Source organism: Lygodium microphyllum, chromosome 3 (genome assembly GCF_053477565.2).
Source record: "Lygodium microphyllum isolate KBCC chromosome 3, Lygodium_microphyllum_v1.1.10, whole genome shotgun sequence".
In the NCBI taxonomy this organism is placed as follows: Eukaryota; Viridiplantae; Streptophyta; class Polypodiopsida; order Schizaeales; family Lygodiaceae; genus Lygodium; species Lygodium microphyllum.
Window position 1 is genome coordinate 181,253,054 of NC_141137.1, and position 12,145 is coordinate 181,265,198.

Here is a 12,145-nt window from a genome sequence, read left to right on the forward strand (position 1 = left end):
AAAATATACTATGTTAACAACTTAGTATTGAATAAAGTAGCATGCCATTTGATCATGTGGCACGAAATGGAATTATGACTTGAGGCCCCTTAGGCATTTGTTGAGGTTAGAAAGGTGATCTGGGGTTTCATCGTTCCTTGAAGCAAAATGATACACAAAACAAATGATTAGGGAAACAAATATCACATGTCAATAATGATTAAGTCTCTCAAATCCCAACAATAGATCTTGTTCAAACCGTTATGGATCTATTGCATACTCAAATGCCTTGTAAGATTGACATTATCTAATTTTTGTATAATATTATCCAAACATCCCCTATCATATTCATTGCAAAATTAGAAAAGAGGTCAAAATCCATTTAAAATTTCACATTGTAGCGCTAAAAATGTTTGCTTCAGAACACTATTACTTTGTTATATCATTATTCTTTTAGAATTAAAATGAGAACACATGGCAACAATTGTTGATTAAGAATCATAAAGTGCAATAGATTAGGTATTCCTAGAAAGAAAAAGAATATGAAAAATGTGATAGATCGGGGGCCATGAGAAATGTAATTCAACACATAATGTACATAAGACTATACTACATGTGGCCATTACTTGATATGATTAGCATTTGTTACTTGCAAGCTATTAGATGTTTGTTGCAATGACTCAATTGTTTCTTAATGTTGCTTTGTTGAGAACCAACTAAAGAGATTGGGTTTGAGGAAGAAATCCATTAGGTTATAATACAACTTTTATGGCAAGAAGGGAACAATGATTTTAGTTTGCATTAGAACCAAGGCATCTCATCATGATTTCTAGATAAATACTCACCTCATTTTCATGTAACTAAAGTATTGATATTAGACTCAAAGGGCATATATTATATTCACTCCTGGTGCCATAAAACTTCAAGAACTAAAGTATCGTGTTATTGCAAGATCCCCATTTGGTCATTTGCAAAAACAAGAGTAAGAGACAAAGTGAACTTATGGAAGATAAAGTGAACTTCCTAGGTCCATCTTGTGTGAGAGGAGAAAATAACAGCAATTGCCCCTTAACACGTATACAAAGTTGCATGGTATGCACGTTTTGCTAAGGAGAGTTTGTCCTATTTTGTATACAATAGGTTTGTGTTTTACCATAAGACTATGTTGAAGATATCAAGTGAGAAGTTAAATTGTGGGTTTGGACTTAGATAATCCAAACTAGCGTTCGAAGTACACTTCATGTGCATGGAACACTAGGTTGCTTCGTGACAACTTCGCTGCCATGAAGCTGCAAAAGCGAAGTTCACTCAATAATCCCTCTTTTCCCTCTCTTTTTCTAAATTTATTGTCTTCTCTCTCTCCCCCTCCCAATTCCATATGTCTAATTTTATCTCTCTCTCTCTCTCTCTCTTTCTCTTTGCCTTCTATTTCAGATTATTTTCTCTCCTCTCCTGGTTTTTCCTCTCTCTCTCTCTCTCTTTTAAAGTTTATCTTTCTTCTCTCTATAATTCTCTCTCCATGTTTTCCCCCTCTCTCTCTCTCCTTTTTTTATTCTCTCCATCTCTCTCTTTTAAATTTTATCTTTTCTCTCTCTTTCCCCCTCTCTAAAAAAATGTTTGAATTCAAAAAAGAATTTTCTCTTTTCTCTTTTCCCCCATCTCACTCCCTCTTTTCCTCTTTTTTTTCTTCTTCTTCTTCTTCTTCTTCTCTCTCTCTCTCTCTCTCTCTCTCTCTCTCCCTTTTTTTTCTTCTTATTCTTCTCTCTTCTCTCTCTCTCTCTTCCTTCTCTCTCCTCTCCTCTTTTTCCCTTTTTTTTTCTTCTTCTTCTCCTTCTCTCTCTCTCTTCATTCTCTTAACAAAAAAATTATTTTCTCTTTTAAATTTTATATTTTCTCTCTCTATTCTCTCTCTGTGTTCAAATTCTCTCTTCTTGTTCTTCTTCTTTTCTCTCTCCCTCTCCCTCTCTCCTTTTCTTCTCTCCCCATTTTTCTCCTCTCTCTATAATTCTCTCTCTATGTTCAAATTCTCTCTTCTTGTTCTTCTTCTTTTCTCTCTCCCTCTCCCTCTCTCCATTTCTTCTCTCCCCACTTTTCTTCTCAATGTCTCTCTCCCCCCTTTTCTTCTCCCCTCTCTCTCTCTCTCTCTCTCTCTCTCTCTCTCTCTCTAATTTTACATTTTCTCTCTATAATTCTCTTTCTCTCTGTTTTCACACACACACTCTCTCTCATCTTTTTTCTTTTTTGCTCTCTTTGTATCTTTCTCTCGGTTTTTTGTTCTCTCTCTCTCTCTCGCCTCATTTTTTCTTCTCTTTCAAGCTTTTTTTCTTTCACTCTCTTTTATCTCTATATTTTTTCTCTATTTTTCTCTTGCTCCCTCTCCCCTATTTTCCCTCTCTCTCAAATTATATATTTTATTTCTCTCTTTCTCTCTCTCTCTTTGTCTCTCCCTCTCTTTTTCTCTCTCAAAATAAAAAACTATGTCAAAAAATGTTTAATTTAAAAAAGACTATTCTCCTTTTCCCATCTATTTCTCTCTCCTCTTTCTTCTTTGTCTTATTCTTATTCTTCTCTCTCTCTCTCTCTCTCTCTCTCTCTCTCTCTCTCTCTCTCTCTCTCTCTCTCTCTTTGATTTTTTTTATTTTCACACACACACACACATACTCTTAAATTTTAGCTTTCCTCTCTCTATAATTCTCTCTCTATGTTCATATTATCTCTTCTTCTTCTAATTCTCTCTCTCCCCTTTTCTTCTCTCCGTGCTTTTCCTCTCTCTCTCTCTCATCTTTTTTTCCTTTTTTATTCTCTCTCTTTTAAATTTTATCTTTTCTCTCTCTATAATTCTCTCTCTCTGCTCCCTCTTTCTCTCTTTGTTCTCTCTCTCTCTCTGCTCTTAATTCTTTTTTCTCTCTCTATATCTTTCTCTCAATTTTTGTTCTCTATCACACACACACACTCTCTCTCTCCTCACTTTTCCTTTCCTCTCTCTTTCTCTCACTATATAAAAAAGGTTTAATTAAATAAAGGCTATTCTCTTTTCTCTTTTCCCCTCCCTCTTTTTCTCTTCTTCTTCTTCTTCTTCTTCTTCTTCTTCTTCTTCTTCTTCTTCTTCTTCTTCTCTCTCTCTCTCTCTCTCTCTCTCTCTCTCTCTCTCTCTCTCTCTTCATTCATTCTTTAATTTTTTTATTTTCACACACTCTCTCTAGTTTTATCTTTTATCTCTCTATAATTCTCTCTCTTTGTGTTGATATTATCTCTTCTTCTTCTTCTTCTTCTTCTCTCTCTCTCTCTCAAATTTTATCTTTCCTCTCTTTATAATTCTCTCTCTATTCCCCATCTCTATCCTCTTCTTTCTTTTCTTCTCTCTGTATCTTTTTCTCAGTTTTTTAGTCTTTGTGTCTCTCTCTCCTCATTTTTCTTTTCCTCTTTTTCTCTTTCAACTCTCTCTCTCTCTCTCTCTCTCTCTCTCTCTCTCTCTCTCTCTCTCTCTCTCTCTCTCTCTCTCTCTCTCTCTCTCTCTCTCTCTCTCTCTCAATCTCAAATTATACATTTCTCTTTGCCCCCCTCTCTCCCTCTTTCCCCCTTTCTTCTTCTTCTCCTCAAAGTGTGTGAAAAATTGTCCCAAAAACTTTAAATTTAAAAATAATTTTAAAAATATTTAATTAAAAATGAAGATTAACTTTAAAAAACTTAAAATTAAAGAAAATTTTAAAAATATTTAATTAAAAATTTTAATCTAACAGAGAGAGAGAGAGAGAGAGAGAGAGAAGGCCCTATACATATGAGAGAGAGGGGGGATTTAATTAAAAAGGGAAGGGGAAAGTGAAAGAGAGAGATTACATATGAGAGAGAGGAGAGGGGGTTTTAATTTGAGAGAGAGAGAGAGAGAGAGAGAGAGAGAGAGAGAGAGAGAGAGAGAGAGAGAGAGAGAGAGAGAGAGAGAGAGAGAGAGAGAGAGAGAGAGCTAATGCCCTACAAATGAGATAGAGAGGGGGGATTTTAATTAAAAAGGGGAGAGGGAAGAGAAAATGAGAGATTACACGTGAGAGAGAGGGGAGGGGGTTTTAATTTTTAAAAAGGAGGCTTGGAAAACGGGTTAAGTTCGAGAAGCCCTCGGGAGAGGTTTGGGGCTTCCCCATACCAAAATAATATAGTAGTAAGATGATATCTAACATGGGGCACATTTATGTTGTTAGTAGATGTCTAGGAGGTGGATCATGTACTTATGAATAGGTATATAGTCTTGTTTCTTTTTTCTTCTTCTTGTGACATGACTTTAAAATGAATGGTCTTTTTGGTGTGCATTAAACTTTTCTTTAGGAATAACTTATTCTTGGTAAGGATTGGTTAAGGTGTTTCCATCATTAGGTAGGTAGTTTATCGTGTGTTGTTTGAATTGACATTGGATCTTCAACTATAACCACTCCAAAAGTTTGAATAATGTGCACATTAAAAAATGTGTTCATCTTTACCTAATGTCAAGAGTAGTATGCACATATGCACACCATGTGGGAGAAACTTCACAATGCTTGTTGAATTTATAACTTGGGTACACCTTGCACAAAGCGTTTTACACCATTGAGGATAGGTAAGGCCCACTAGGTCTTGTGAAAGAAAGCAATGGTCAATGTGGTGAATTTTAAGATAGAATAGTGATGATTATAATGGGGGGGTTTGGGGGGGGGGGGGGGGGGTGGGCTCATGATCTACTAGGTATCAATCATGTTTATGTATTTTTCCCTCATTTTTACATTGCAAATCCTCATTACTTTTTCACCTCCATGCACCTTACTTGAAATGAACATGTTCAACATCAACAATTTTTTCATTGAGGTATGCAGATCCCAAATTTCTTATTTTATATAAGTTTTAACTTCATCTTTATGGGCCATCACTAACTTTGTTGTTCCTCTCTACTTCCACAATCCACTATGAATATGTGGCTTGATTTTATGGAAGTTGATGAGTGTGACCAACAATCTTAAGCTACATGGCATTTTCTATTTAGCTTCAAGTGTATAATTTTTTCTCTTTCTGTAAAATTTCATGCCAACAAGAGCTCTACCTAAATGTAGAAAATATATGTCACCTATTGTTTACTACACATAATAGAGAAGTAGGTATATATTTTGCATTTTGAATGTGTTGTAAAGTTGCATAAAGCACTTTGTTATTAGTTAGGTAAGGGAAGCTCATTTATGGCCCGACCATGCCCCTTGTAGATTATAGGCTTGATACTCCAATTTTTCAAAACATCTTAATCACCAATTTCTCATGCCTCTTGAAAGCATCAAGGACAGGACACAGGGCAAAAGATCATGGCTTTCAAACTCAATTAAAAATAAACTTGGAAAGCTCATAGATGGGAAGTCCTACTTTGTGATAGAAGAAAGCTTAAGGGTAGAAAAGGGTGATTTGCGACTCCAATTGTATTTTCTTTTTTTTTATGTCCTTACGTTACTAGTAGGAGCTTTGATAGAGCATGGATAATGGTGGGTGTTATTATTCATAGCCTACATACATGACATCATTCTGAGCAAAGATGTTAGATTGTGAAAAAAGACTACACTGTTCCATTTTTGAACATAAGAAAACATATAAAGTTTGTGCATGTGTGCTCAACCACTCAAAGAGAGGGGCATGTGCTACTTTTCTTAAGTCGATATGTAGTACTAATGGAAAAATCTCCAAGTTTACCATTTTCAAAATGTGGAGTTGTGTTAGCATGAAGGGCAAAACAAGTGTGAGATTGAGTGTTCAAAAAAAAAAGTAGTAAGAACTTGGGGGGTTCACGATAGTATCCTCAATATCACGTGCATTCAAGGTCTATTTATAAATACCCATATCTATTAAATTTCCTTTAATAAAACACAGCCCTTTTCTATCCAATATGTAAATAATCCCTTTATGTTATACCCTTTTTGCATGTGAAAAATGTGTAAAAATGGTGTTTGAAAAATCCCATATGTTGAACCACATGATACACATATATATGTATGAATGGCCCCTATGAGTGTAAGAATAGCAAATGTATGTAATCTGATTTTAAAATCCCTTTGAAATTTTGATTTAAAAGTTTTTAAATTTGCAACCTCTTTTTTTTCTGGTGAGAGTATAAGGTGAAACATTTTGTGTTGGATGATAATAACTTTTTTTGTAAAATTTGAACCTAGTAAAGAAGCATGAGCAAGGGCCTTTGAAAATTGTGCACTCAAGCTAATTGTGGAACTATTTTGAATCTTTATCTCCTATTATCTACACCCTCCATATAACTACTTCACCTTACAAATGTGGTATGTTTTGCTAGCCTTGTTTTTATATTAACTTTGTTGGAAATGGAATCCACACCTGCTAGCTGAGAAAACCAACTCTTTGTATGATATCGAAACTCTATTTTAATCTTAGGACAATAAAGAAAGATTTGAATAATTGGATAGTTCAGTCAATCACCTTAAGGTTTTGGATGCTAGATGGCCAATCCAACTTGTGGAAATCTTTCAGTTAAGTGTACACTAGCATGAACAATACTAGAATGGATGACCTCTTGGGAAGGGGACATGTGTCATCCCCCACCCAGTTTCTCACTTAGTTTCAAAGCTTAGGTTCCTAAGCTTTGCTGAGCTTGAGTGGCACTACGAGCTCAATAAAGGTGTGGCTTGAGGGGGGTGTTGGAAATGCAATCCACAACTACTAGAGAAAACTAATTCATTGTGTGGTGTTGAGATTAGGTTTGGACCCTAGGCCAGTAGAGGAAGATTTCCATAATTAGATAGACCAAAAGTCATCCATTGCCTTAAGGTTTTGGGGGCTAGATGGCCAATCCAAGTTGTGGAATTCTTCCAATGAAGTATGCAGTGGCGTGAACAATACTGGGATGGTTGACCTCCCAAAGGAAGGGGAGATGTGTCAATCCCCACCCAATTTCTAACTCCTATAATACCCTCAAAGTGTTTCATTATTGGCAGGTGTTGCACAATTAGCCCCTTTATGATGTTATATATTAGGGGGATCATAACTTAATTAATACCCAATTTCTCTTTTTTGAGAGAAAGAAGGCTATGAATGAGTAAACATCATGTTTAATATACCCTGAGGAGAGGAAGAGAAGTTGTGCCAATGCAAGAGAGAAAAGAAGATACGTGCAAGAAGCTAGATAAAGGAGAGGAAGAGAAGTTGTAACTCCCCAAACCACCTTTTTCCACAAATTGCATGGCTCTTCATTTCCACCTTTTCATATTCCATCTTTTCATATTCCTTTAAGGGTTCATTTTACATGAGCATTCTTAGACCTTAGAAAGGAGGTCTATGAACATTGAAACGTTAAAACCTTTCAACTTTTGCAAACACACACACTACTTCTCATGCTCATGACTTTACAATGTAGACCCACTAAAATACCATGGCAAATTACAAAGAATATTATCAATGATAGCTGCTTGACTTTTATTTTTGCCGATGTAGACCACATTTTGTGCCTTTTTCTTGCATAAATTTTGGGTTATCACCTCCTCCCTGATTGCCAAGTGTTTGAAGGAATCTCTTGCTTCTTGGTTATGTTGAACTTTGGATTTTGATTGTCCCTCTATGATTGTTGTAACTTTCTTCATTTCAGTTTTTGTAATATAAAATGTCACTATTTAGGAGTGTGGTTAGGATATTCTCTTCAAAATTCAATTTGTGGTACCAAATGCTTCCCTTTAGGAGTAGAATACCACCCTGTGGGAGTGTGGCTAAGATATTTTCTTCATTTCTACTTTTAAGGTAAAGTACTTCCGTGTAGGAGTGTGGTTAAGTTGGTTTGTAGTATAAAATATCTCCTTGTAGGAGTGTGGCTAAGATATTTTCTTCATATCGGTTCATAAGGTAAAATACTTCCCTTTATGACTGTGGTTAAGATATTTTCTTTGTTTCGGTTTGTATTTTTAATAGTGTGGTTACGATACTTAAGAGAGCTATGTAAATCTCAGTCTTTGACTTGTGGCTATTCCTTTTTCCCTCAAACAAAGTTGTAATTTTGTTTATGTTGGTTTACAGGATAAAATGCTTTCCCACAATTATGTATTTTTCTTTACATCGGTTTATAATGCAAAAGATTTGTTCACATTTTAAAAACAAGAGTTCCATGACATCAACTAGACCCGATGCAATGTATTTACAAAGGTGATATATGTGTAGATGCTTTGCAAAACATTTTTATGGGTTTATAATGCAAAACATTTGTTCACATTTTAAAAACAAGAGTTTGATGACATAAACTAGACCTGATGCAATGCATTAATATTTTTATGGGTTTATAATGCAAAACATTTGTTCACATTTTAAAAACAAGAGTTCGATGACATAAACTAGACCCGATGCAATGTATTAATATTTTTATGGGTTTATAATGCAAAAGATTTGTTCACATTTTAAAAACAAGAGTTCGATGACATAAATTAGACCCGATGCAATGTATTTAGAAGGGTGATATATGTGTAGGCGCCTTGCAACCACACCAGAAAGCTTAGGGGTAGAATTCAATGCGCGATACGACCCCAAGGAGAGTGCGTGGGAAGTGTTTTATTATGCTAGTGTGACGAGTAATGCCAAGGATGAGTAGATAGGTCGTGAAGGTAGTATTAATATAGCAAGACTAGCGCACAGTCTCTCGCTCGGTCTGGCCCGCGCTCCACACACACGCACGCACACACACTCTCTCTATCCACCTCCCAAGAAAGAAAGCGAGGAGAAAGGAATTAGCAAAAGAATCATAGAAGCAATATGTCGAGCAGGGTGCTGGTGATCGGCGCCACTGGCTTCATCGGCAAGTTCGTGGCGCTGGCAGCAGCGGCCTTGCACCACCCCACCTACGTCCTGGTCCGCCCCTCCACCCTCGCCACCTCCTCCAAGCAGGACCTCATCGCCTCTTTCGAGACAGCCGGCATCACCATCCTCCAGGTACTCGCGAGCCGATGATCTGAATTTGGTCTGATTCTCTCTCTCGCAATTTATACGTGACTTGATCTGAACTAGTTTTCCTAATAATTCCACATCTTGACCGCAATTCTCATTGCTAGATGCTTCGTTTGCATTAATACAGGGATCAAAGATAACAATATATAAGTTATTTTGCTTGACAGGGCTCGTTAGAAGACCATGAAAGCCTAGTGGCAGCATTGAAACAAGTGGACGTGGTAATCTCCACAGTTGCAGGACCTCAAATTCCTGAGCAAACTAAGATAATATCGGCAATCAAAGAAGTAGGGACTATCAAGGTATAAGTGTTCAAGGCATTGCTCTATGCATGGCGAGAGCTGAGAGCACTGTACTGTTTCTAGCTACCAACAATGTGTGTGTCTTTTGTTGGCGTTGCTTGCTTACCATGCCTTTTGGTACATCTAGGAAAGTGCTCTCCACAACACAATCTAGATCTAAATCTTTGGTTCTTGTGCCCTTTGAATATACTAGCGGTTCTTTCCATCGGAGTTTGGCATTGATGTGGATCGCGTGCAAGCATTGGAGCCTGCAAATTCCGTGTTCAAGCTCAAAGCACAGATTCGTCGGGCTGTGGAGGAAGCTGGAATCCCTCATACCTATGTTGTGAGCAATGGATTTGCAGGATATTTTGTCGCTAACTTGTTCCAACCAGGCCTTACATCTCCACCAAGGGATACAGTGATCATCCATGGAAGTGGAAATGTTAAAAGTAAGTTCTTGGGAAGTGACTCAAAGCAATGTAAGAGGGTGAACATTAGATCAGAGAGCCCATACAAATCAAATTTCTCTTGATCACAAGAACTGATGCGAATCTTGTTCTAAGAGATAGACTTTCGGCTTTTTGGGTTTTCTTCTTTCCTTAAGGCCAAGGCCAGCGTTTGTATTCCATGTCCTCGTGTCTGACTTAAGATAGCTCTTGGCTTGATGTTCTTGCCCCATGTGCCTTCAAAGAGAATGTCTAATGGGTCACTGGTTCTTAAATGGTGCAGCCATAACTGTCGTCGAGGAAGACATTGGAACATTCACTATTAAGGCTGTGGACGATCCAAGGACTGTTAATAAAACCTTGCATATCAGGCCACCGGCAAACATTCTCACACAGAATGAGCTAGTTTCTGTATGGGAGAAGAAGATCGGGAAGACACTGGAAAAACAATTTGTATCAGAGGAAGCCATAGTGAAAGAGATCCAAGGTAAGAGATGATTGCATTAGAAATATGGCGGCCTTAGTATAAGTGGCTCTGCTTGTTTTCTGGCAAGTGTCTGAGTGTTGTATTGGCTGTTTGCAGAAACTCCCTTCCCACAAAGCGTTTTCCCGGCAATCCTGCACGATGTTCTCATCAAAGGTGACCAGTACAATTTTGAGCTGGGTGCCGAGGACGTCGAGGCCACCAGCCTTTATCCCGATGTGAAATACACAAGCGCAGATGAATATCTCAACAAGTTTCTGTGAGGCATATGGACTGTTACATGCCAATCTCTGCCTTCTCTCAGTGCCCTATACCCGCAGGTGCCAATTTGTATCTCTAGTTCATGAGAATGGCGATCGACATGTTACCATCCCTAAGACTACTCTACTTTTGTAAGCGCAATGTCAAGGTCAAATAATACATACGAATAAAGCTGAAGTCGAAATTTGAGATTGTTCTTTCATGTTGGTAACCTTAATCATTTCTTAGTGAGCTTAGGAATATCAGTATGGGATTGTATAGAGAAATTCAAATGTACGTGAGCTTTTGGAATTTTTGTATATAACCTTATCTATTCACTGTTACATTAATAAATGTGTCTTTATCTCATTGCTATATCTATTCACTGTTACATTAATAAATGTGTCTTTATCTCATTGCTATATCTTCACACAAAATAACAAAACTCAAGTTGTGTAAATACATCCACAATGATGAAGGGAGTGTAGAAGCTCAACAACGATTTAATGACACTTTAAATGCATAGTGCAAACATTACAACTATGCAAGTGGAATGCCGCTTTCAATGTAGAAATTTTAGCCTTGTATCCATAGCGTTTGTGCAATAATAGCTCTAATGGGGTAGCACCGCACAATCAACTCCCAACAAAGGGAGCGCTATTGAGCTGAAATATGGTTTAAATGTTCACTACTCACTCTGAAAGTAATTTTAGGGGCTTCCATGGCATTGGTGCAAATTTTTACATTAGAACTCATGTTATTGGCTAATACTTCTTTAAATGGGTACTATTGGACAATTGTCAAAGAGTTAATATACTTACGATGTTTGCTCATAGATTATAGTATTTTTAAACAGGCATTGAATATAGAGGGATTACATGTAGTAAACCCCCCGAGCTTTTATATATCAATTTTGGCATGGAATGAGCTCATTTTAGGGTGGTAAATTTCTTCAACTTGGGGAGGGGGGGAAGCCAGTTTATCTAAAGCTATGCATGCATTTGTTGAAATAATATAACTTCTACTATTTAAAGGGGAGGTCTTAAAATTCTTGATTTGGCCTCAAAGATGTGTTGAGAGATTTGTTATGCAAATTAAGACTTTGGAGCAAATCAATATTCTTCTAGATTCATGATAGGATAAATTAGACATCTCGAAATTAGGTTAAGTTAGTGACTTGCAAGGTCAAGCTTGATGAGTTTAAAAGTGTTAATGTTTGTGTAAAGAGTGAGATCACACAAAGTAAATGCCCAGTCACAATGACCGGGGTATAGAAGGTGTAGGAGACACAGTTTAGGGCATGTACAAAATATCAAGAACTATCTCTTCACTTTCTCCCAAGCTTCCATGATTTCCTCCTCTTCTTTCTCTTGCTTTCCCTCACGGGGTTCACTATATGTATATTTTGTATATCATGTGCATTCAAGGCCTACTTATAAATGTCCTTATCTGTGAATTTTATGTGAATAAAACACAACCCTTTTTTATCCAATCTATAAATAATCCATTTATGTCACACCATTATGTATGTAAAAATGGTATTTTGAAATCCACCCACGTGATACGTACATATATCCATGAGTGACTCCCTTTTTGGAGCTCTTTCTACCTTTTTCTCTTCTTCTCTCTCCCCTTTTCTTTCTCGTTTTCTCTTCTCTCTACATTCCTCTCTCTCTCTCTCTCTCTCTCTCTCTCTCTCTCTCTCTCTTTACAGTTGGTTTTAGAGCATTAGGCTTTGGTCATTTCTCCCTTTCCCCTTTGTC

At 37.1% G+C, this 12,145-nt stretch overlaps 1 protein-coding gene across 1 annotated transcript; it reads left to right on the forward strand.

Annotated features, from left to right (window-relative positions):
- Positions 1–8,468: 8,468 nt before the first annotated feature.
- Positions 8,469–10,751, forward strand: LOC148039266 (phenylcoumaran benzylic ether reductase IRL1-like). Its single transcript, XM_087675154.1, has 5 exons — positions 8,469–8,913; positions 9,096–9,230; positions 9,424–9,661; positions 9,942–10,145; positions 10,242–10,751. Exons 1-5 carry the CDS (start codon positions 8,737–8,739, stop codon positions 10,403–10,405), a joined length of 918 nt encoding a protein of 305 aa, XP_087531280.1. The 5' UTR covers positions 8,469–8,736; the 3' UTR covers positions 10,406–10,751.
- The last annotated feature ends 1,394 nt before the right edge of the window (positions 10,752–12,145 follow it).